We start from the raw sequence: 27108 nt of genomic DNA, 5'->3' as shown, positions 1-27108 counted from the left end.
CATCTAAACACTGACTGTTTCCAGTTTGCTGGAAAGTTCTGCAGACTTGAATCCTGTGAACCACAAAAACACACAGGCAAAGGAAGTACATGCACGCACATGTGTATATGTACACACACACACGTACACGCGTGTGTGCGCGCACACACACACACACACACACACACACACACACACATGGTTCTCTTAGTCTGTGCAACCCCCAACAATCATAACAATAGTCAGTTCTCCCACAAGTCCTGAGATACTAAACATACAATGGTTGGACCCTACATAAATGGTAGAAGTTGGGCCCATCTGCCCAAGAAATCAACCCCATTATCTTCATTCTACAATGCAGAAAGCTAGACTGATCTCTCAGAAACCATCCAGAAGGTGAAAGGTCAGTTAGCACCCAGCCACTACTGCCCAGGGACTTGGTTAGCAGCTAGTGGTTGGGTAGTTTTACATCTTATGGCTAAGGCTAAGCAGAGAAAGCCAAGAGGGCTGACTACCCACTCACCAGGAAAGCCTGCTTCCAGCGAGATCCACCCACTGCCCCAGCTAGTAGGAGTGTTGTGCACACCTGATCCACAGTAAGGCAGAAAGCTTTCGGCTAAGAAACAGTTTAAAAAGAAAAAATGTGCGTTGTTTTGTTTTGTAGCAGAGTAAATGTAAAATTATTTAAAACAAATAAGAAAAAACTCTTGCTGAGGGAAAAATACTGAAAAGATTCTGGTTTTAACACACACATTTTTTTAACCTTAGTAAATTACAGTTTCAGATAAAAGCATGAAAATTACAAAAAGTACCATGTATATAATTTGTATCTAATATGTAAATGTTAAACTTTAAGGATAAGAATTACTCTGTTACATTTATAAAAAAGAAAAAAGAAATCAATAGAGTTTGGGGTCTCTAGAGCAGCCACTGGAAATGAAAACGAACCCAGAACCAGCAAAACAGTATCGGGGCCAGGTACATTTGATAATTATATTTATTTAAGAAAAATAACAAGTATCAAGTACAACCTTTAATCACTAGAATTTCACAGTAGGTATTCCAAATATTTGATTTTTTTGGCTTATGGTAATTAAATAAAACCCCCCACTTTCAATAATTTTTCAAAAAAAAAACCCTACAGTTGATTTAAGACCGTTCATTGAATAATTTAACTTCATAAAACATCAATACTAAATTTTGTAAACATGATTAAAACATATCTTAGGCTACCGAAGAAAGAAAAAGGAAAAAAGAAGCAACATGATCCCCAAAACAATACAACTCTCTTCCTTGGACACAAATATAGCAAGATTATCAAAATGATACTAACAGAACAACCTGTTAGGAGAAGAAAAACAGAAGACCGTCCTTAAGGGAAGGACTTAAGGTTACAGCTGTAAAATCATTAGGGCCTTAAAATGTTCACTGTGAAGTTCTGCAGATGCTCCTTAATGGTCTGTCCAGTTATTCAGAAGGTCTGGCCCCTTGGAGCTGCTGCTGATGGCAGCACTGGAATGCCAGCTTTGACTCGAACTTTAAGGGTGCTGTATCAACAGTGCACAGAAAAAGAAAGAATGTCAGTGACCTCCACATCCTACTCCAAAAGCCTGAGAACTCAGTCTGAGATTCACGCATGCACACATGCCAGCAAAGTGACACCTTTTTTTCCCCTTTAATTTTGGTGATGAGGGTCAGAATGGAACTGGGATGGCTCTAGATTGGGGTTTGCAGTAGGTGGATGAAGAAGTTGGGAGTCAGATGCCCTATACTGTATAAACCCAAGGTGCTGTAGATGATGCCAAAAGCAGTCCAGAAGTCTGAATAATTGAATGTTCTCAGAGAGGCTGATGTCATTCTAGGAGATGTTGGGTGGCTTGGGGTTCTTGCTTTATTAAAGGGGTAAAGACCTGCTGATAAGCTGAACCTAGACTGAGGGACCAGTAGGTTGATTATCTTGTCACTTGGGGACCCTCACTACTAGGCACATTGAAACATTGAAAAGAAATGCTTAGCACCATTACTATTTAGGGAAGTACAAATCAAAACTACTTCAAGATTTCATTTTACATGATACTATTGGCTAATATCAATCAAACAATGACAGCTCATGATGACAAGGCAGCTCATGATGACAAGGCAGCTCATGATGACAAGGATATGGAATAAGGAAAACATTTATCTATAGCTGGTGGGAGTACAAACTTACACAGCCAGTATAGAAATTGGTGTGGTGGTTCCTCAGAAATATAGGAATTGATCTACATTAAGTTAGTTATACCACTCTTAAGACATATGCCCAAAGGACACACCATCCTACCACAAAGACCCTTGCTTGACCATGTTCACTGCTGCTCTAGGCATAATAGCCAGAACTTGGAAACAGCTCAGATGCACTTCAACAGAAGAATGGATATAAAGGAAATGGTACATTTACACAATAGAGTATTCCTCAGAAATTCTTAAAAAGTGAAATTATGAAATTTGAAGGTAAGTATGAAAGTAGAAAAAAAATCATCCTGAGTGTGGTAACTCAGATCCAGCTATAGTATGTATTCACTTGTATGAGAATGTTCACTGTTAAGTCATTGACAAGCAAGCTACAAACTATGTAACCACAGAGGTTAAGTAGAGCATAAGGGACTAAGGGAGGAGATATAGAATAGATAGGAAGGAGAAACAGAGTCAGTAATTATGGATGGATGGAGGATGGGGGCTTCAATAGAGGATCAAATAGGGAGAGAGAAGGAAGGGGGCAAGGAAGGGAATATAAAGAGGAACAGCTAAAATTAAGGGATATTCGAGGAGTTGTATAGAAACCTAATACAGTAGAAGCTTCTTGCAGTGCATACACATATGAAGGCAATCGAAATCACCAAATAACAGGGGAGACAGAGCCCCAACTGGGCATTTCTTGTCACCAAATGAAGTTTCAAGTACTGAAAGTGGCTTATACAATTGAGTTCTTGACCAAAAGGGTCCCATGAAAACCTTCAAACAACCCAGGCTATTGCCAAGGCTGAGGGTAGCTCTCCAGAAACTGACAGTAAGGTCCTACTACTTAACTTACTGAACATGGAGAGGTTGAGCTGCTGCCTTCCTAGAGCCTTCACCTCACACAGATCAGATACTACTGGAAGGTTCTCTGCATGCTACCAAAGGAGGAAGGTACAAACTCTTCCATCTACAATGGTGACCTGCCTACAAGATTACCTGATGCAACAGAACTACAAAGTTTGTGGGAATAGCCACCCAATCTATGATTTGAGTTAAGGCCCATTCCATTACATGGAACTCACGCCCAATGCTGCTTGGGTAGCCAAGAGCCTGAGATTAGAAAGGGAAGGACCGGGTTGGGGATTTAGCTCAGCGGTAGAGCACTTGCCTAGCAAGCGCAAGGCCCTGGGTTCGGTCCCCAGCTCCGAAAAAGAAAAAAAAAAAAGAAAGGGAAGGACCTAGGGGGAAACCAATCACTATTGATCTGATTGATAGGAGTAAAAAGACTCCTAGTGACTTTCTGCCGTACACGCAGGCCAGTGTCTTGGTTGGCCATCAGAGAAGTTTCCTTCTGCAGCAGATTCACAGGCAGACGACATGCGGAGTGAGAAACCTTGGAAGAGTTAGCCCTAGAAACGGACATCCTCCATCAAAGCTCTCCCCTCAGAGCTCAGGGAAGTCTGTGGAAGGGCAGGTAGAAGGAATATAAGAGCCAGAGAGGATGAAAACACCGAGGAATCAAGGTCTTCTACACACAACAGGTGCTGGCACACATATGAACTCACAGACTGTAGCAACACACATGGGGCCTGCACGGGTCTGTAGCAGATGAGGTCCTGGAGCTGAAAGACGTGATACACACCCTTATCCCTAAATGCAGACGCTAGCTCCACTTGACAGCCACGTTCTCCACGAGAGTGTCACTGATGAAACAAACCACTTTTTTTTTTTACCTTACAGGTCCTTTGCATATATATATATATATATATATATATATATATATATATCATGCCTTCTAGTTTGAGGGGTTTATGGGATTCCTATGTCTGCAAGTGAGTGTGTTACTGTGTCTACATGCATTTCTAGTGCCTTTTCTTTGGTTCTTTCTTGGTTTGTTTTGTCACATTCTGACTCGTTTCTTTTGATTTATTTTATTTTACTTTTATTCCTTAGATGCCTGCCTACTTTTTAACGATTGACAGAAAGATCCAATGTGAGGAGAGATGGGATGAGCTGGAAGGAAACTGCACCAGAATAAACTACATGAAAAAATCCATTTTAAATAAGAGAACAAAAGATTAGGCCCACGCACACGCACACGCACACACACAAAACTCACCGCTGCCTTTAAAGCCTGACCCAGGTCTTCGAGAAGGTCCTTTTCATCCTCCAGGCCCACGGAAAGTCGGATCAGTGTGTCAGTGATCCCGAGGGTAGCTCTGTCCTTCTCAGGCACGGAGGCATGGGTCATGATCGCTCTGGAAGAAAATGTGAGCAGATTCTGTCATTGGACTGTGGCAGTGGAGTCATATTTCTCGCTCAGTGTTGTCAGCTATCTTCAGTTCTTTCTGCCCTTATTTTGCCAAATTTATCTCTTCTTGTCATGAGTTTAAATGAAAACTGGGATGTCTTATGACATCACTTATGTCATTAAAAAAATGAGCTGAAGACAGCAGTCTGGTACGCAGGCAGCAGGGGAGAGACCAGCAACCTTTAGATTTGACCACCTGATGGAACAAGTCTTTACTGAGACCAAATTGCTCCTAGGCTGCTCTTGACAAGAAACATCCTTCTGAGGCAGATTAATCAAAGACAATCCCAGGTATCTACCAGCCAGCATCAGGCAATAGACATTTTAGTACAGAACCCAAGAAAGAAAGGCCTGAAGACTTTTCCAAACTAGAAGTTGATCATCCTCAACAGGTTTAAAAATCATGCTCCCATTGCATCATGGGAGGCCATTCCATCATGCACCTGGGAGAAATGAGGTGTTCTCCTTATTTTAGAGGATTAAGGAGGCACTGAGGAAAAGCAGACAAACCAACCTACGAAATCCAGGCAAGAAGGTTGTGGGAGGTTAAAGGAGGGTCTGCGTAGACTGAGAACCATGCAGAGGGGGCTCTGCTCAGTCATACATAAATCCAATGTGTGCACTGCTGTGAGGATGCTTCTTTCCCTGTGCCCTTCAAGCACTTCAGTTGTCTAAGTAAACAGACAGTATCTTCTTTTGTTGCTCTAAGGAAGGTTTTTTTTTATTTAGTTTTTATGTATGTGTAGGTGATTGGTGGGAGGGGCACAGGATGCGTGTGCAGGTCAGAGGACAATGTGGTGCAGTCAGTTCTCTCCTCCAACATTTACGAGGGTTCTGGGGTTGAACTCAAGACTCCAGGCTTACGCAGCAAGTGTCTATCTGCTGAGCCATCTTGCTGGCCCTCTAAGAAGCTTCCAGGTTATTGGCTTTGGTTTTGGCACAAGCATGAGCTATCTGAGAAGATGCAGTTACAGTTGAGAAATGCCTACAAAAGACTGCCCCGGAGGCAAGCCTATGGGGAATTATCTTAAAGAATGGGCTAGGCCCACCCATGATCATTAATTAGGAGGCACCACCCCTGGGCAAGAGGCCATGAGGCGTAAGACAAAAAGCTGAGGACGCCATGAGAATCGAGTCAACAATACTCCTTCACGGCCTTTCCATCGGCTCCTCACCTCCAGGTTTCTGTCCTGACTCTCTCAGTGATGGAGGTGAGAGCTGAGAGTTGTAAAAGAAGATAAACTCTTCTTCCCAAGTTGCTTTTGGACATGTATTTACCACAGCAACAAGGCAGGAAGTTTTAAAATACTAACATCCTCCGGAAAACGCTCTGCCCTGGCAGATTCTTTCTTCCCTAAGGGAGCAGGTACAGGTCCAAACAGTCCTGGGCCTCAGAGAGTCATACTCTTAGGAATGAATAATATTCCAGGGCCAACAGATGTCTCAACAGGCAGAGACCGTGAACACGATGGCCTGAATCCCACCTCCAGAATCCACAAGGTTGTCCTTTGATCTGCACATGCATGCCTTGGCACACATGTCCCCTCCCACACACATATTGTGCTTGCACACCCAATAGTAACAAAAATTAAGAGAAACATCCCCTGTGAGCTGTAGTGGCACAGGCCTTTAATCATAATTCTGGGAGACAGAGGCAGGCAGATATCTGTGAGCTCAAGGCCTGGCTGGTCTTCATAGTGAGTTCCAGGACTGGCAGAGTCATATAATGAGTCCCTGTCCCAGAACAAGCAAGCAAACAAACACCCGAAAACGAACCAACAAAGTCCGTGCATTCCCTTTCAACATGACCTGAGTGTTTGAAGCTCTAGCTGTCCTGAGCTCACTACATAGACCAGGTTGGCCTGAAACTCACAGCCTGTTTCTGCCTCCAGAGTGTGTTGGGATTAAAGGTATGCGATACCAGGTCTACCATTGCTTTGTTTTTTTAATTAAAGAAATATACCATTGTTCTTTTATAATAAAATAAGACATAATAAGATAAAACAAAAATTAACACAGAATAGGACAAAACAAACAAACAGAAGAAAAAGAGTCCAAGAGATGACATAGGAAACAGAAACCTAATCATTTGTACAATCAGGAACCCCATAAAAACACTGGAAGATATATATATATATATATATATACATATATATATATACATATATATACACATACACACATACATACACCACACACAGGACCTGCTGCAGGGTAAAATGAGAGGGAATATATATATAAATAAATAAAACTTTTTTTATGTGTGTGTATATGGGGTGTGTGTGTGTGTGTGTGTGTGTGGTATGGACAGTGTGTTTATGTATTATATGGGTGGTGCACATGTGTTGTTCACATATGGTATAGCATATATGTGCGTGATGTATTTGAATAAAACTTTTTTTAAAGGAAAAGCCAAGACAAGACTTTATGAGACAAGGAGCCACTAGAGATGCCATTGAACTTTTCTGTTGGCCATCGACTGCTGAGCATGCCAGCCATTACTTTTTAAATGTGTAGAAATTTCATGTAGCCTCTATCTTTAAAGTATTTCATAAACATCAGTTAAAGCACTCAAAGTTATTTTAATTAGGGAATACTAGAAAAGCATGCACTGTGAGAGTTCAGAGGGTCAAATCTTCATGGGCTGAGGTCATAAACCAAAGGTCATAAACTGGGAATGGGCGATTTATTATAGGTACAAGGACAGGAAATAAATGATTGACTACTTTATCCGTATAAGACTTCAAAATAATAGGACAAAAGACAGATGACTTGTCTCTTGACAAAAACCTGGCTAACATGACATAAAAACTATTGCTCTAAACTTAAAATGAATCCATGGAGCTAAGAATGCTTAGTCAGATATGACACTTAATGGAAAGTCACATAAACAGTTATGCTGTAACTCCTTAAACCTTATCGACCCATGGCATGGGCTATTGCTTTAAACTTACCATGCACTTATGGAATGTAGAAGTGTTTAGAAAACCATGTAATCAATTATCCTGTTGTAACGATTCTACCTGATAATTGCTTTTCTGGTTATGAGGTAATTTTGTTTATGTAGAGAACTTTTGTCTGAGAAGGTTAAAAAAAAAAACCTGAAGGAAAAAACTTCATTCAGATTGTATGTGTGTATGATTTTTTTTCTCTTTCCCTTTCTCTCTCTCCAGCCCCTAAAGAGTTAAAAAGAGTGCAAGATTCTCCCATAGGGAAGTGCCAGCCTAAGTACTCAAGTTTCTTTTCCTAATCCCTTGCTGCTATCAGCAGAGGTCAATTGCCAGAAGCTATCAACTCTGGCTCCAGAAGAACCAGAGAGAGCCAGGAGCTAACAGTCTTTGGTCCAGTCTGACACTACATCCAACTTCCTGGGTGTTGAAGACCGACTGTGATGTTCTGGAGCTCACTAATGCCACTTCATTGGCTAACCAGCAAGCCTTTGGCATCTTCCTCTCCCTCTCCCCATGGGATTACAGGCGTGCCCTACCATGTCCAGCTTTTTACCTGGACAAGCTTTTTACCTGGAAGCCAAGATCAAGTCCTTGTGCTTGTGTTGCAAGCACTTGACCTCTCGACCCACTGCCCCAGTCCCAACCCACACTATATCTGATACAAAGCCTCAGGAATGAATTTGCCGTGTGTTCCTGAACCTATCAGCCAAGCTCGCTGGGTCTGTCTGTAATGTAAGCTTCTGGGTGTCTCTCTAGAATCCTCTGGCTAATGCCTAGGTTATCGGGGCTGTGGAATGTCAGGTGAGTTAGGGTATATGTATTCAGATAGCACAATGTCATCAAGGACAACATGCTAAGAGGATAAATGGGTTTACCTGTATAGTCAGACCCTCCTCTGACTATACCAGGCACAGGACATATTTTCTATTCTCCAGGGAACCTTGACAGCTTTTCTGGGATAAAGTCTTCAACATCCCTTCCAAGGCCCAATCAGGAGAACAGCAGCATAGGACATAGTTACTGTTCTCTCTGGCCGGACAGGGAAAGAGGCAGCATTTGAGAAGAGCATTGCTCCCCCCCCCCTTGTCCCCACAGACTTAGGACTTGGGAGATGGCACATGCCTATGGTCCCCACCCTCAGGAAGCTGAGGTGTATGAATGAACAAAGCTGAGTCTGTCTGTGAATAAAACTCTGGGTGGAGTCTGTGTCTACAGAGAGTGATATGGACTGATTGGAATTCAGTACTGTGGAGATTGGAATTTTGTAGGATCAGAGATTATTTACTTTATCTTGGGTTACTGTTAGCCTTCTCAGATAGCAATTCCTTGCCCCACTCTGCATCTAAACTAACATCTTGTGACGGTAATAAATAGGGCCTCTTAGAAGCTTAGCAAAACACTAGCTTCCAACAATCCAAGACTAAGAGTATCATCAATAGCATCTTGGGACTACAAAATGGCTCTCACCATCTCAGCGTACCAACCAATGTTTCTTAGACTTGATTTATAACTTTCTTTGTTCCATAAAACTATAAAAACCCTGTGAAACTGCTTCCACATTGGAACATGGAATTTGTGTTAATCTGTGTTTCTGGGTTCGTGGTCCCATTCCCTTAAAGATGAGAGCTGTGGTTTTACGTCAGTGAACATGAGAGGTACTCAGCCCAATGCAGCAGCTTAGCATGAGACATACAGAAATCAACAATTAAAAATAAGGACTAAATAAGTGAGATGCCATAATAACAGAGAAGCAGGAGAATACTTACGGAAGCTCAGCCAGACTCTCATAGCCTCCCAGGCTCTCAGCCAGAGCAAACAGCTAGCAAAGAAAACAGGAATTTAGATTGGCTGATAATGTAGTGCTAAAATCTAAAAATGATTGTTTTTGATGAAATTTCTCTGTTCCAGAAGGGAACTATGAATAAACCAAGAATTGGGCAAGATACTAAGAAAAAAAACATATTAAAGTCTAAGACAATGCTTTTGCTAATTAGATGTACTGTCTTCAGACCTTTAAAACATGAAAAGTTGGGGTTGGGGATTTAGCTCAGTGTTAGAGCACTTGCATACCAAGCAAGGCCCTGGGTTCAGGCCTTGAAAACATGAAAAGTTGCTAGCCTTGAAGCCAGGGCTGTCATTAGTGCACTCGAGAGACAGAGGCAGGAGGATCTCTGTGAGTTCAGCGCCAGCCTGAACGACATAGTGAGACCTTATCTCTGTGAACTTCGCAAGGTGAGGACTGTAGCTCAGTAGAGGAGTGCTTGCCTGGCATGTCCAAGATCCTGAGTTTCACCTCAGCACTACAAAATCAATGGATCAACAATAAACTGACCGAAGTCAGTTTCCTGCATCACCCTAGTTTAGGTGATACCTAAGAAATCTGCATGTATCAAATATGCTTAAGACAGATGTTGGCCATAGTACCTCTGGGAGGCAGAGACAGGAGAATAGCTGTTAATTCAAGGCCAGCTGGGGCTACATAACGAGTGCTAGGGTTCCAGACTATAGAATGAGTGAGACACTGCCTTTAAAAAAGCAACAGATATATACATATTACACTTAAATTAAAACCTGCTTTAACTGCCTGTGGAGAAGGTTTCTATGGTCCAAGATTCTCTTTGGCTTGCACATGGTCTTTTCTGAGGTCGACCGAGTGATATGAGAGGCCGGTACTACAGAGTGGTGGTTCTAGGAATGTGTAACTACTGCGTGTCACCGAGTCACATTCACCAGATTAGTGGTGCCTTAAAAGCATTCTTGCTCCCACAAGCCCTTTCTCAAAATATTTCTACCTCTGCCACATGGATACTGACAGATTTGGTCCCTTCAGCCACCAGAACTATACCCTGAGTGACCTGACTAGTTTGGGTGCGGCTTGTCCTACCAAAGCTCAGGGGTTGAAGTGGAGGTCCTCAGTGTGAGGCTTGCTCTGAGGTCACTGAGGGGAGAACTAACCAAAATACTGCCAGTTGCCATCAGAACAAGCCTGCCCCTAGGTGCCAATGGCCTCTCTGACTGGTGGCTGCGCTCTCTCCCACACATGACGCATTTGCCACCAGGCCTTAAGGAAGGGGCCACCTAACTCCGAACGTATGCTTTTGAACATCCAGAGAAGGAAATTTTTATTTATAAAGTAGCTCATCTCTGGCATTTTGTGATAGAAATGAAAAACAGGCTAATATATTATGGCAAGCACTAAGGACTAAGCCTGTGTTACAGCACCGTAAAACTTACTCCAGATTCTTACTGTTGCCTAACCTCGTCTCAGACTTACGGATCACATGATCCTACTGCCTCCATATCCCAAGCGGATAGAACTACCTAGCTTAATTTTACTAAATGTCTGAAGTCAATACTATCTTTAATCTTAGAGACAGATCTCAGCCAGGAATAACCTGCAAACAAAAAAAAACCCCGGGAGTGATTGTGAGTCTTAGAGGAAGGAAATTCGATCTAGAGCTCACCTTTATATTTTTGAGGAAGGCCTGAGCATGCTGCAGAGTACCCTTGATGTAGAAACTGACCATCCCGGGGCAGCCCGTGCACTGGCGTTTGGCGAGCTCGTGCTGAGGGTGAGACGGTAGCCCTAAAACCACAAAGCATGAGAGAAGTCTCACTCTAGAGCCATGCTTACAACTTCAAGGGAGCAACTTCACTGACCCCAAGTCTGCTGCAAGTAAGCCTGTTGGTGGGACTGTACAGGTCTTTTCCCCTGTCTGGCACTGCAGACCACTCTCCTACCTCCTCCCATTCCCTGGCTACATCTCTTCTCTTGACTCTATCAGCCTGTGCTCTATCAGCCTGTGCTCCTCTCATTCAGGATCTCTGCAGGTCTGGGCTCCCTTGTTAACTGCACCCTTCTGCAATTCATTAATCAATGTATTTTAGGGACAAGACTGTCTTCATGAGTGCAAATCTACTTATTTTATTAATATAGCATTCATAATCCTAGGGGAAATCCAGGCCCAACAGTTGTTGGATGCCTCTGGAAATAGTTGACCATGAACACCAAACAAATTAGTGCTATCCATTGCCCTTCTCTCTCCCTGTATCCAAAATGTACCCCAGCAAGCGGCGTTTACCAAATGAAAGGTAGAGATCCAAGCTCACATACATTTTGACTTTGGATTACGCAATTTCCTTGAAGGCAAAAATCTTAACTACCCTGTACTCACGATCCATCCTGTGACCACCACAGGATCTAAGAACAAGGCTGCAGAAGCCCATGGCAGCTTACCAACTAACATAAACTCAAGGGGAAACAATAGCCTGCTGGTCTACCTGAAAAGGGTGGTGAACTGAAAAGAGCCTAAGGAGAATTCTGGTAAGTCAAGCCTCAGTGGGACAAACTTACATCAGACTATAGTAAGAGCTAGTGTTGAACAAGTGACCAGCAGGGCCATCAGCCAATTAATCAGAATTATCCTGTGACGGAGTATACACAAGCCTCAGATGCAGAAGCATCTCACACGTGAAGCTGTCCTTAACACCTGACATTCATTGCCTTCAGTCCAACATCTTGTCTATCCAAGCCCCACCATGCTCATTCCAGAGCCTGACAGAGTGACAATAACCAAGGAACAATGTAAAATTACACGAAAACAGAAAACACACAAAGAATGACACATAATCTAAACAGAGATGCTTAGAATTCAGGTTGACATACCAGGATAAATAACCTTTTCTACTCGGGGATTAGACTCCAGGAAACGGGCCACTGCCATCCCATTCCTGAAGTGTTTCTCCATCCGGATCTGCAGTGTCTTCAAGCCTCGGCAGCAGAGGTAACAATCGAAAGGAGAAGGAACTGCCCCGAGAGCTAGAGAGCAAACAAAGCTTGAATTAGCTTGGAGCTACCATGGGGTTTAAGGAATCCTCTGTTTTGTTTTGTTTTTTGTTTTTTTTCAATAGAATGGCTCCAAAAAAAATCTAGCCAAGAAGCTCAACGTTTGTATTTTAGGAAGGAGTTGCTTTGTTGAACTGGAAGCACAACAAATGCACCGAGAGAAATGTCCATTAACACCGAGAAATGGAAACGAAGGTGGGGCTTTCAGTTCTGATGGTCCTTTATGATTCAGCGATGAGACCGTCCACATAGTGTGAACCCTCACATCTCTGAAACACATGACAGAGAAGACTTTGCAGTGTGGCCATGATTACTGCTACACGATCTACTGACTAACAATACACCTTAATTCCACTCTTAAAGATTTTATTTTTATTTGTGCATGTGGGTGCAGTGCCTACAGAGGCCAGGAGAGGGAGTCAAATCCCCAGAGCTGGTGCTTGTGAGCTTGATGTGGGGTACTGGGAACTGAACTGAGGTTCTTCGTCATGAGCAGCTTCAGCTCTTAGGTAGAGCTATGTCATTCCTACTTATTTATCAAGCGGCCAGTGAACTCCCCTCCCCAACCCCTTTATCACTTTAGGAGTGATTTCTAGAAGAGTATTTTAATTTTTAATTATATCTGTCTCTTATCTGCTAGAGTGTGATGATCACCTGTAACTCAAGGTAAACTGAGCACAGCACCAGGAAAGGTATTTAATGGACACAACAATGTAAGTGTATGCTTAGGTCTTGAGTGCTATTCAAAACTAACCACCATTCCACATACTTACATACCTGAACCAACATTTCAGTGTTTAAAATCATACATTGAGTCTTGAAAACTCACTTGGGCTTTAACCTTTTTTTTCTTGAGCAAATAAAAATATTCACTCCTTAAATGAGGTAAAAAGTCATGAAATCTTACTATGATCTGGCTCTATTTATTTCTTTGTTTATTATCTGAGACAGGGACTCTCGCTCTGTAGCCTTGACTAGCTTGAACCTCACTATGCTCTAGGCATAAAAGCCTGCTATGCTATAACTCTATTCAATTGTTTACTTGTTTGTTTATAAGAAACACGGTCTCACTTGCTGAGACCTGACTGTGTTGGAACTCACTATGTACAGCAGGCTAGCCTAGAATTCACAGACACCTTTCTGCCCATCAGGTATGAGCTGTAACATTTTTCCTTCTCTCTCCCTAAATGTGTTACAACATTTTGTAGAAGTACAAATATCAAGTGTAGTCTCTGGTAGCATAACAAGAAGCCAGACTTAGAGGACTGCAGAGATGGCCTAGTGCCCAAGAGTGCTTTCTGTACAAGAACAAGGGCCCGTGTTGGGATCACTGCACCCAAGTAGGAAGTTGGACATGGCTATGTGCACCTGTAATACGAGTGTTGTGCTGGGCGGAGACATGAGGATCACTGGAGCTTAACTGCAGGTTTAAGGAGGGACCCTGTCTCAAAGGACTCAGGTGTAGAGTCCTGCACACATACACCAAACACACAAGGAAACCCGGGCTTTTGACCACTTACAATTCTGCAGGAAACGAAGCCGTTCGTTGAGGTCATCGGAATTAACAGACACTAAGCCCATGACAACATCACTGTGGCCTGGAACAAAACAAGAACATCACCATCATCAACAACAATTCATGTTTATTTCTCATTTCATAATTTCCAAACTGTCAGGAGCTATCTAGGATAGGCTAAGGCTAGCAGGTGGCCTTCCTGGAGGTGGCCCATCATCTTTGCATGGCTTACAATGGGTGAGCTCTGAGAGGTAAGATTCCAAGAGAGTTCATTTCAGAATAGCTTCTTGTAGCTGATAAACCTTTTCCTGTCACTATTACATAGTTTAACAATTCCCGGGCATCAGTCCACACTATTGGGCAGATTTTCTGCAGATCAACATGAAGTGAACTTTCATGAATTAATTCTGTTTAGATGAATTAATGATTTTATAGAATTCCTGATTTGATTCAAATAATTTTGGGAAGAAAGGTTTAAGAGATGGTTTTATTTGTTTTGCTAGAAAGTTGTAATAAAGTTAGAATCAAGAATAAACTGTGCCCATTCCTCATAAATATTAGGTAAAGGCTTCCTAATAAAAATATAATGAGTTTTCATAATTACACTAAAAAGAGAAATAGGCTTGGGACAAATTTGTGCTCAAGGGAAAACACTCAGGTCCAAGGATGAAACCACAGGTGTGCACTATGATAAGGCAAGGGCATGGGAAAACTTTGAACGTAAGAGCTTACAGTATGAAACACTACATTGAACTTGCTATTGATACCTTTCCATAGCTACCCTTTTATGTGACATTTTATCTATGAAGTAATTCTTTCTTAGAGAACTTTTTGTCTAAAAGTATAAAAAGGCTACAGCAATAAAGAAAGGTGACACAGCACACATGTTTCCCAGTGTGTGTGCTGGGTGTGTGTGCTGTCTGTGTGAGGGACTCCTTTCCTTTTCTTCTCTCTGGTTCAAAAAGAGTTAACAAGCTTCAAGCCTCTCACCTGGCCAGCAAGAGGCTCCTGGCTGACTCACCAGAGAGAGGAGCACTAGCAATAAATCCTTTTCATAATTCCATAGCGCGTATTTAAGCATAAAGCGTTAGATTTTCAGTGCTTATTGGAGCACAGAACAGTTTCCAACAGTTTCAAATTTCCAGCATTAATAAAATACAGAGAGTTAAAGAAAAAAGAAGCCAGCAGTTTCCAGCCACAGAATAAGCAAGAGAATGTATGGTTTCTGGAAGCCATCAGTTTCGAGCCTCCAATACCGTGAGAGAGAGTTACAAGGTGGAGATGATCACTCTTTGGCCTTTGTCTAACCAAACAGCAAAAGGCCAGGGCAAGTCCCCACCACCAAACCATGATTGTCTCTTGAAAAAAAAATCCTAAGAAGGCAAAAAGCCTTCTCTTTGATCATTTAGGAGAGCTCTATCCAGTTTTATAGCAGTGACTATACCTAAAGCAGTAAAATAAGTCATATAAAGAGTCAAGCTGCCAGCAAAATGGAAGCATAACCCTTCACAGTAAGCCCTGTGAGCAACGATTGCAGTTCTGTCTATGAGAAATGGAATTCTGAGCGTGGTGATGCACAGTTTTCACCCTGGGAAGTAGACGTAGAAAGTTCAAGACACGGAATCTTCGACACAAGTAATATAAGTCCTACACAGTAGCAGAAGAAACGGGTCCAAGATGCCAAGCCCTCCCTACCATTGCCCATCTGTGGGTGAAGAATGTTTAAGACGTAGGCTACGCTTATCTTACCGTTCATGTATTTTGTGGCAGAACACATACAAATATCAGCACCCAGAGCCAAAGGTCTCTGAAAGAGAACAACAGACATCTTTACTTCAAATGAGAAACCATCTGAGAAGCACCATTCCATCCACCTGCATCTGTCATCTGATCCCAGGTAAATCTGTCTCTGCTCTTCTGGGTGAGAATCCACACAGCTTCGGTTTTTCTAAGATCTACAGTTCCTTCTACCAAAGAAGCTCCAAAAGGAAAAGACAAACAAACAAACAGAAGACTGGGCTCAGAGTCTGAAGGTGTAAGTTGCAAGGAAACAAAAGGCAAAACTGTTCCTTACAGTCATTGGCTGGCCCTGAGCATATTGCCTACAACAGAGAGAGAGGTGTATATTTTATGACTTGTTAAATACACGGAGCACTTTACGAAAGCATCAGGCAATTCTTGGGCCAAGGGAGTACAAACTACTTTGCTTAGATTTTTAGTCATTAAAACCTGACAAGGTACAAGTTGTTTGTTCATACTTGGTTTGTGGGGCTCTTGACTCCTAGTCACTTTCTTATTATACTAGTTTTGACAAGTATAAAGTCACAAAGAAATCTGTTCATGCAAGAGAGATGGCTCGGGGTGGCCTGAATTCAATCCTTGGAACCTAACAGTTGACAGAGAGAGCTAAATTCACATAAGTTCTTCCGACTTCTACCACTATACTGTAACACACACACACACACACACACACACACACACACACACACACACACACACACACGTGTCCAAATAAATAAGTTTTCAAAAGGAAATTTGTACAGATTATTCTCCTGCCCTAATGTTGCTGCCAACTAATCGCCGTCTTTAAAACACACATTTGCATGCACTTACATGCTATATACATATATTTTGGTTTTGTTTTCTTCAGACAAAGTCTCTCTGGGTAGTTCTCACTTAAAACACTCATGGCTGTGTTTTGGAATGTCTGTGTCTCCCCAATTCACATGTTGAAGTTTAATGACCACACTATGGCATTGGGAATCAGGACTCTGGAGGGTGATAAGCTCCTGAGAGCAGGCCTGTTGGGAAAAGGATTGGAGTCTCACGGAAACCCCAGAGAGATGCCTGGATTCGTCTCCCAGCACAGACTTGACCCTCCACAGGGACTTGGTAGCCTCCCTAAACTTGATTCTTTACAGTTGTTGGCTGGCCCTGAGTTTATTGCCTGCAGGAGAAACCTGTGCATTTTATGACTCCTTAAACACATGGAGCAGTTTACGAAACCATCAATCATTTTTTGTGCCAAGTGAGTACAAACTACTTTGCTTAGATTTTTAATCATTAAAACCAGGCAAGGTGCAAGCTGATTGTTCACACTTGGTTTGTAAGAAGCAAAGTCCCGCTCTGAAGCCGTCCAGATTGCAGCACCAAACTACAACCAAGAATTCTTAGCCATGAGACAGGTGAAGCAGAAATTCCTATTTTAACATGGATTGATAACCAGCAGACTGCCATGCTAGTGCCTGCAATGTGGACGGCATCAGAGATACAACCACCCAATAAGCCATGTATTTACAGACTTTATATAACCACCGGGACCAGACAGGGCTACCCCAATGATATTACAGGGACAAGAAAGATTAAAATACAAAGAGAAAACCCCCAATCTCTCACCATCAAGGAACCTCGGGAGCCTAACTCTGAAGGCTCCTGGTGTCTCAACTCAGAAGGCTGAGGAAGGGTTCAAATAGGTAAGAAGGGGGAGGTAACTTCTCTTAACTGCTAAAAAGGACCCCATTACTTCTCAAAGGCTTGGAGTCTCTGAGACTTCACCTACCATGTTTCTATCCATAGTATCTGCCTTAGGGTTTTATTATTGTGATGAAACACTGTGACCAAAAAGCAAGTTGCGGAGAAAAAGGGTTCATTTGACTCACATTTCCAGATCATAACCCATGACTGGAGTAAGTCAGAATAAGAACTCAAGCAGGGTTGGAACCTGGAGGCAGGAGCTGATGCAGAGGCCATGAACAGCACTGCTTACAGGCTTGCTTCCCCTGGCTCACTCAGCCTGGTTTCTTATAGAACCTAGGACCACCAGCCCAGGGATGGCACCACTGAGAATGAGCTGGGAAGACCCCCCATAAGTCATTAATTGAGAAAATCCCCTACAGCTGGATCTCACTGACACATTCTTTCAAGTGAAGCTTGATGCATTCTTCCTTGATGATTCTACCTTGTGTCAAGCTGACACATAAAGGTGGAATACAACCAACCTATACAGTGTCTATTCTTATACATTCTAGCCTGACAAATGTGTTTACTCCTATTCCTGGGGCTCAACTGACCCCAGAAAAACTTCCAATAAAATAGTAACACAGTTCTGAGATATTAACTAATGTAAAAAAAAAAAAGTCTAAATCTGATTATTTGTCTAACCAATAATAGTTATCTCTCAAAAGTTTGATAATGATTACATTATAAAGTAGACCTTCCCTTGTTAAATTACAGATTACCGTGTGGCTTATTAATCTCACAGCACAAACCCTTTATTTCATTTACCTGGAAATATGCAGACATGAAAGTGTTATCTACAACCAGAAGGATGTCTTTGTGTTTGTGGACAATTTGTGCGCAGGCTTTGATGTCGGCCAACTTCAGGGTTGGGTTTGTGGGTGTTTCAATCCAAACAAGCTGCAGTAATTCAGCACACAACATTATGTTAGAAACATGACATATACATGCATCTCACATACAACAACGTAGAAGGCAAGTACTCGCCACAATGGAAAGGCTTCGACAATGAAGGTAGAATGCTTAAGTCTGAGTCTGAGCTTCCCCTACAAATTTCTCCAAGGCTATAGACTCTCTTCTTTCTTCCTCCAGCCCATCTGCATAAAAGTGTTGGTGATATTTATCTCACAGGACAATTGTCAGACTCAAATGAGGTTATATGTCTCTAATAAGAAAAAGTGAATTGTATAATCATCCCAGAGACTTGTGTCTGGAGCTTCTGTTCTCAAAGACAAATAATATGGATGGTATAAAAATACACCCTTGCTCTGGGGAAGTAGCTCAGTAAAGACCTTGCCTAGCATGCATGAAGCTTGGGATCAATCCCTAGTACTGCACAAACCGGAAAGGATTGGCGGGCGTGTGGGTCGGGGTTAGGAGTTGCAATGCCTATATTCCCATCATTCAAGTAACAGAGGCAGAAGAACCACAAATTCAAAGTTACCATCAGCTATCAAGGACACCCTCAGAGTTAAATAATGACAAAGGCACTGGATGAACTAAGCCCGAGGTCATGCATTAGGCTGAAGAAAAGAGGTGGTAGCCATGCAGAAAGCCAGGTTCACTGGCAGTGCACTGATCTACAGGTCAGCCATGGTGGGCACCCTCAACAGTTACTGAAAAGACCAAGTGAGAGCACTGTTAAATAGGGGGCATCTGCTTTGAACTGTGTCATCTACAGCTTTCTCTTAGAAGAACTAATGACTTTTTATTTCCTATGTAGACAGAAGAGATATCTAGTTGAATGCACTCCCTGGTCTGGAAGTTCGCCATTAAAAAGTAGTTAAAACTTTTTGATTTACTTAAAATCCTATAAAAATGACTCCTGGGTAAGAACAATGTATTCTCATCGAGCTAATATTAAAAAACAAATAAAGATTCAAACAAGTACCTAAATACAAAATTTGTTTCATGTGGACTCTAAAAATTGACAGCAGGGGCTGGAGGGATGGCTCAGTGGCTAAAAGCACTTGTTAGAGTCCCAGCACCACGTGGTGGCTCCCAACCATCTGTAATTCTAGTTCTAAGGGATCCATCACCCCCACGGGCAGTAGGCACACAGTACACAAATGCGCATGGAAACAAAACACCCATACACATACAGTAACACACATATGTACGTAACTTCAAAAGCTGAACCTTTTGTTTTAGGGGAAAGTGTATTAATCCAAGTGAGTAAAGAGCCAACAAATAAAATGCTATGGACAAAATGTATCGTACTCGTGATCTGATTTCTTCCCTTGGGGACACTCGGACCAGCTATTTGAATAATTTTTTTTTCTCCCAAGCAAGATAAAAACACAATGTCCTTGAAAACAATTCTTACTTAGTAAAAGGTGCCCTGGTGCTAATCTGGAAGGAAACCTTTGTGTGAAGGACGTTTACCTTTTAGCATTCACTGCCACATGAGCTCGGGTATAAATCCAATGCTTTAATCCTTAGCAGAGAGTTGGAAAGGCTCACTTATAAAAGACACTGGTCTTCCACTCCCGCAGAATTTAAATGAGGTTCCCAAATACCACATCTGCTATTCAAGCACAAATACCTTCCCTGGCTCAAAGCTTCCCCGGGACTGAAATCAAAGCCTCTGGCCTGAGGAGCTCTGTGGTCTTTGAATCAGGCTCACTTGGCATATCTGAGAACTATGTACTCCTGAGTTTACATTTTCTACCAAGAAAAAAAAAATAGATTGAGTGGAGCTGAGAGATTAAACCCACACTAGCTTCTAACAGTGCACATGGTTTTGGTTTTTTTTTTAACTTCCTGTTAGAACATTGACTTACCCTTTCAAGACAGAGGTCACTTTTAAAAGGCCATGCAGTGCCTCTGCATGCCCTTCTTCTGGGACAGAGAGTTAAGAAGCAGGCTGTACTAGGACTCACAGCAGTCCCTGATTTACATACCTGGCTCACTCAAGCTTTTTGTCATGTACACAGTATTAAACTAAATCATATGATGTGAAACTTATAAAAGTCTGCTATCTCCTTTGTTCTTGAGGTTGCTGTGGAACTTTTCTTCAAAGAGGCTCGGCTGACGACTTCCACCCCACTCTATCCATCTCTGTGTGTGTCTCTCCCTCTCCCAATCTCATTCTTTTCCTTAAAGAGTTTATTTTTAGTTATGGGAACATATGTATGTCTGTGTGTGTTTATGTGTGCAGGTGCTGTGTCTACAGAAGCCAGAGGCATCGGATGTCTTGAAGCTGAAGTTATAGGCAGTTATGAGCCATCCGATGTAGAATGTTCGAACCAAATTGTCCTCTACAAGAGCAGTGCATTCTCTTAACCACTAAGCCATCTATCCACCTGCTCATTCTCACTCTTAAAGCTCCTCTCTGAGTTTTACATTTATTTATTATGTTTTTATGTATATTCAGTGTTTTGCCTGTGTATATATCTATCTGTGTGCCACACGCATGTCTGGTACTTTCAAAGGCCAGAGGAGATGTTGGCTCCTCTGGGACTCAAGTTAAAGATGGTTATGAGCCACCAAACCCTGGTCTTCTGCAAGAGCAGCAAATGTTCTTGACCACTGAACCACCTTTCCAGCCCCTCCACTCCAGGTTTTAAAGAGAAATCTCCCCTTCCCTTTAAAGCCTTGTTATGTGGTTTTTAAATATATTCTGTCTAATGATCTTTTCCTCCCCCCTACCTCAAGGCCCAGTTGAAATTCCACCACAGAATCTGTGTGTGCACTCCAGGTAACTATGCTGTCAAGCCACGGAGACTGTAGCCCATGTCAAACTCATCAACAGATTCGATAAAACGTAATAATTACAACCTGTCGTGAAAAGAAAGTTATGGGCCTAACATAACACAGGAAAAAACAGACTGAATCAGAACCCAAGCTAGTTACCTTGGTCTGTGGTGTGATCGCTGCCTCCAGCAATTTGGTTTTGGAACAATCCACAAAAGAAATCTTCAGTCCAAACTCGGATGCCACCCTCCTGAAGTACCTGTTGGTGCCTGAGGCGGAGAACACGATGTCAGGAAGTATCTGCTCTTGGCAGACCTACACACATCCAGAATGAGAACTCTCCCCCACCCCACCCCACCCTACTTATTAAATACAAGTGACAAGAAGCAGAACTATTTCTCAAACTCCCCTTTCTCTAATCTCCCAACACAGCTTCTTCTGTAGAAATCTCTACATGTGTGTGTGTGTATGTATGTATGTATGTATGTATGTATGTATGTATGTATGTATGTATAAGGCAGGGTCTTGGTGCCAATGATCCCAGCTAATGTATCTAAAACACAGCACTCAAGACTCAGGAATCATGACAGAAGGGGGAGCAGAAAGATAAAAGTTTGCTGTGAGATTGAATTGCCTAGAAATGTCAAGAGAGGCTAACCCATCAAATCTCACCCACGTGGCTACCTGAGACCTGAACAACAATGAAATCAACAGACATGCTAACATGGGAAGGGCATAAAGCCATGAGGTCTCAACCTAGGCAGAGAACTACAAATAACTAAAGAAGGGAGAAGTAGTCTTCCCCAGACCGGAATCTGCCAGTTGGTTATCCAATACCCTGAGATTGTAAACATAGGTAACATTATATAGAGTGAGGAAGTTGTATTAATGTATTTAGGAACACACACACACACACACACACACACACACACACACACACACACACACACACAGAGGTACCAATAATCAAAGAAAAAGAGGTCATGAATTCGAGAGGGTGCTCGTTGAGGGGTGTGTATGTGCATGGGAAAAGTTGAAGGGAGGAAAAGGAAAACGGCATAATTATATTATCATTTCAAAAGTATGTATTAAAAAACCAAGTCTCCCTATAGCTCAATTGACCTCAGACTCACTATACAGCCCAAGCTGGCCAAGTCATGGCAATTCTCCTGCCTCCGCCTCCTGAGTACTGGGATCACAGGCACAAGCAATTGTTAGCAGTTTCTTCACAGTATGCGAGTCTAAAGCAAATGAATCATTACTGGTGAGATGCACAGGTCAAAGTCCCTGGCCACCAAGCATGGCAACCTGAGCTTGACATCAGGACTCGCAGGGTAGAAGGAGAGGACTGCCTCTCAGAAATTGTCCTCCTATGACATTCATTGATACCACATGGCTTGACAGTATAACTCATACCAAATGCGTGTGTTACACGCTCAGAACCAAAGCTATGTTGTATCCGAAAGCTAATCAAGTCCTGCATCCTTGTTCTAGCATCTTGCACACAATTCTTACCAGACAGTCTCTTCTAAGCACTTCTGAAACACAGAGTCTGAGCCCCGTGGAGATGCCTGACACTCCTTTGAAAGGACATAGTCCCTGAAAGTGACAATGGTGCCTGTGTAGTTCAAGACCTACTGCTATCTTCAAAGCACTACCTGGCACACCTGGAAACGAAAGATCACCTACCTCCATACACTTCATCCATGCAAATGACTTCATCTCCTGCTTTTAAAAGATGGGTAATCGTAGTGGTGGCGGCAAGCCCCGAGGCGAAGGTCAAACCTACCATGAACAGCAAATTCAATTACTACGCTATGACCAAAATCTTCGCAACAACGTAGTGCCACCTGTACTGTGGTTCCCCTGGCCGACTGAGCTGCTGGTGCCTCTACTCCTGTGAGGTTCTCCAGTTAATGTCACGACAGCCCTTTTGGTTTGAAAAATTAAACCTTTAAAATACTATGTGAATATAAACACACACAGAGAGAAAAGATAGGATATTGAGACCTTTTCTCTTCACTATTCTGATCATTAGCATCATTTATAGTGAAAATACAAAGATGACTTAACCGGAACTCACTCCCCAGAAAAGGTCCAGGGAGCGAGTTCCTTCTCTCTGAGAGCATATTATTAAAGATTTTGGGCTCAGCAAATAAGCGTAGAGATGAAGAGTGCAGTGAGAGCTACCTTTACGCTTGGTCATTACTCGCTCTAACTAGTGAGAACACGCCTGCATATGCCCAGCTGAAGAACACGGCCAAAAGATTCACTGTCTTAGGAAACTGCGAATCTGGGGTATGAGGATCTCTTGTTTTTCTCTCTTCTATGCCTGTGTGGTCCCTAGACTCCTAAAGAGAATCTGGCATTCACTCCAGATGTGAGTCTCTTACAGTGCTTTGCCCCATCCAGTGCAGCCACTGCTTTTTCCAAGCAATTCCTCGTCGGATTTCCAGAGCGGCTGTATACAAAACCCTGAAAACAAGAAAGGGAGAAGAGAAAGAGGAGGACCAGGACTTATTATTCATCATCTTAAGAGCTTTATTGTTTTTTTTTTTTATCAGAGCCTGCGAAGACATGGCCACAGCTACAGGCCCATCCCACCATGATTGCTTTCTATCTGTGGCATTGTTGTGGCTATGGCAGTATAGAGAGGCTCAAGGCGTAACCAGAGGTGGGGCTGGGGAGATGGCATAATGGGTGTTTGGTACTTTTTCAGAGGACCTACTTCAACTCCAAGCACCCACATGTCAGTTTGCTGTGTCTAGAACTCTAGTTCCAGCAGTCTGAGGCCTTCTCTGGCCTCTGCAGGCACAGCATGCCTGTGGTGCACAGACAGATAGACATGCTGGCCAACATAAAAACGAGTAAACTGGATGAGAATGATGTATCTGCCATGGGTTAGAAGGATGTCCCTGCCACTTATGAGCTTGGTACTAGTAGGGAAACATTCCAACAGTCAATCTGGGGTTGGGGGGAAAAATACATGTTTACATGCAAAGTTGTGAAGATGAAATTGGGTGAAGCATAAGCTAGTAGGTAGGTGGCAGTCCTTAAGGTTACAATGACCTTGCAGTTAAGTTCACCTCACCCTCTCCTTATAGGATGGATGCTTCAGGAAAAGGGAAGCACATGAGTCTAACCTGTGTTTCTCTTTCCAAAGCATAAGTGATACCCATTCATTTAGCACATGAGAGGGTTGAAAGAGCCATTCAAGGGCTGGAGAGATGGCTCAGCCATTAAGAAAGAGGTTCTGAGGTACCGAGGTCCTGAGTTCAATTCCCAGCAACCACATGGTGGCTCACAACCATCTGTAATGGGATCTGATGCCCTCTTCTGGTGTGTCTGAAGACAGCAACAGTGTACTCATATAAAAAATAAAATCTTTTAAAAAAAAAGCCATTTAAGTGCTCAGGGCTCAGATATTAACCCTATTAAAAAAAATGACTCAAAAGGAGGAAGCAATTCTCAGTGAAGCTCCTCCTGTGTCAAGCTCCCTTTGCACTTAAGTTCATCCTTTTATACTTAAGGTTCATGTAATCATTTTATTTAGCCTTGTGACCTACTTGGAGAAAAGCGCAGCCAAATGTTGTAAAACCTGGGGAATGTTTTCCTAGCAGAGCCAATGCTAGGATCTAAGCTCCCTTGGTCATACACATCTGCAATCCCAGTAGAAGCAAAGTTGGATCTGTGAGTTCAAGACCATCTCCGGCTACTTAGAGAGAGACTGTCTTGAAAAACAAAACAAAACAAAACATCCTACAATTTTCTTCCCTAGGCTTATACAGCACACCATTACTTACACCCTTGTTTCAGGACTCTTCCAGCATTTGTAATAATAATTTTAAGCGTTTTCCCCTGTGTTGGATAAACACAGTTTACAGGACTCCAGCTGTCTTCAGCACTCACCACTCTCCCTGGACGCTAAACTCACCAAACCTCCCTACGAAGGCTTGGCTTCTAAAACAGCGCTGTACTCACATAAATATTCATAAGCATGCAGACGTTTAACCCCCAGGGTGGGAGAGCTTCCTTCATGGGCAAATTACCTTGTGCACTCCACAGCTTTTCAAATGGAACTAAAGATTTCTGATACTTCTCATTGTTACAGCGCAATTACCTTTTGGAGATTCTGAGCACATACTGGATTTAACCACTCCAGCTTGCTCTCTGAACCAAACAAACATTAATATCATACCCGAATGCTCAATTTCTACACACTGTTCCATACAGGCAGCAAGCTTACCTCATCAATATGAGAACTAAGGTCTCATGAAGCCCTTCTAAGTGTGTACCACAAAGTTTACAACAGTAACAGCTTGTGTGGTGTGTTCTATCATTATCCCAGTTTACACAGAGTCATCTCAAGTCTTGGATGGGTTAAATAGCTTCCTCCTCCAGGTTACCCAGCCAGAAGAGCTGATGTAAGAATTAGAACCCATGTGCTCTTAATCACAAAGCCACACTACTTAGATCAATGGTTGCCAACCTTCCTTATGCTGTGACCCTTTAATACAGTTCCTCATGGTGTGGTAACCCCCAACTACTAAATTATTTTTGTTGCTACTTCATAACTATAATTTTGCTACTATTAGGGATCGTAATGTAAATATCCAACATGTGACCCCTGTGAAAGCGTTGTTCAACCCCCAAAGGGATCACAGACCAGAGGTTGAGAACTGCTGGCTTAGATGATGAAATGGCTTGAACTATTACTTAGCTCAGTTACAGTGCAGCACCATGTGGCCAGTTGCAGAAGAAAGGGGCTCAATATAAATTAAAGCTCGCTTTCATGGCTCATGAGCCTTGGTACTCCTTGTGCTGGTAACCCCACATCTCGGATATCTGTCTGAACACTGAGACCTTAGTTCAGGCTAAGATCCTTCTTGCTAATATTGATGAGATTCTACATGTAACACACATAAGTTCTAAGTACACATTTGGTACGTAAATGCTCAATAGTGTGTGTGTGTGTGTGTGTGTGTGTGTGTGTGTGTGTGTGTGTGAGAGAGAGAGAGAGAGAGAGAGAGGGAAAGGGACAGAGGGGGAGAGAGAGAGGGGAGCGGGGGGAGAGAGAGGGGGGAGGGGAGGGAGGGGAGAGAGAGAGAGAGAGAGAGAGAGAGAGAGAGAGAGAGAGAGAGAGAGACACACGCTGTGAGTGCATCAAAGGACAACTCCAGGCTACAGGAGATAGTTCTCTCCCTCCATCCTATGGATTATGGGATTGAATTATTGTAGTCATGTCTGGTAACAAGCACCTTTATATACCTGTTGTGATAAAAAAAAACAAAAACAAAAACAAAAACAAAAACAAAAAGCAAAACCACCTTGACCAAAAGCAACTTGGAGAGGAAAGGGTTTATTTTAATTCCGTCTAACAGTTCATCATGGAAAGCAGTTAGGACAGGAAGCTGGAGGCAAGAACTAATGCAGAGGCCATGGCTGGCTCATCCAACTTCTTATAGCATCCAGGACCTCCAGCCTGTGGGTGTCCCCACCCACAATGGAGTTGTTCTCCCCATCAACCCATAGTTAAGAAAATGCCTGCTTACAGCCTGATCTTCTGGAGGCATTTTCTCAATTGAGGCCCCCTCCTCTCTCACTTGAGTCAAGTTGATATAAAACTAGTCAGCACAACTGTTGAGCCATCTCACCAGCCCCAAACCCTTCGTTTTTCAAAGCAGGACTGGCTGCAGGTGGCTTCGCTGCTACAGAATTCAACGACTTGCAATTCTGATTTTTAACTGAAAATCTCAGAGACCACAAGTCTCTCGATCGCTCCCACAGTCAGCCCAGCCCTGCCCGGCTGCTCACCGAGGACTGGCCTGGAAAGTCCTGTTTGAACGTGGTGGCCAGCGAAATGGGCAGCACCACAGCACGCGAACTCCATTGCTCGGGCTCTTGTCCCACGTGGATGGCCTGAGTGGCAAAGTGCTGGAAGCTGGGCAGGAAGCCGCTGGAGGAGGCGTCCTTCTGCATGCTGGGGCCGGGGTGAGTGTGGCTTTGGCTAGTAAGACACCGACCAAAGCCTTCCTGAGCTTGGCGCTTATATCCAGGGCGGGGAGGGGCCGACGCG

General features: G+C 42.9%; 1 protein-coding gene across 1 annotated transcript; it reads right to left on the bottom strand.

The window, feature by feature from the left end:
* Window positions 1-958: 958 nt before the first annotated feature.
* On the bottom strand, window positions 959-27076 carry Cth (cystathionine gamma-lyase). Its single transcript, XM_032897112.1, has 12 exons — window positions 26847-27076; window positions 23426-23507; window positions 22722-22817; window positions 21192-21301; window positions 18105-18236; window positions 15570-15627; window positions 13825-13902; window positions 12125-12277; window positions 10923-11044; window positions 9225-9277; window positions 4316-4454; window positions 959-1526 (listed from the first exon to the last, which is right to left on the bottom strand). Exons 1-12 carry the CDS (start codon window positions 27009-27011, stop codon window positions 1518-1520), a joined length of 1197 nt encoding a protein of 398 aa, XP_032753003.1. The 5' UTR covers window positions 27012-27076; the 3' UTR covers window positions 959-1517.
* Between the last annotated feature and the right edge of the window lie 32 nt (window positions 27077-27108).

Source organism: Rattus rattus, chromosome 3, assembly GCF_011064425.1.
Source record: "Rattus rattus isolate New Zealand chromosome 3, Rrattus_CSIRO_v1, whole genome shotgun sequence".
In the NCBI taxonomy this organism is placed as follows: Eukaryota; Metazoa; Chordata; class Mammalia; order Rodentia; family Muridae; genus Rattus; species Rattus rattus.
This window is presented reverse-complemented; position numbering and strand designations above follow the sequence as displayed.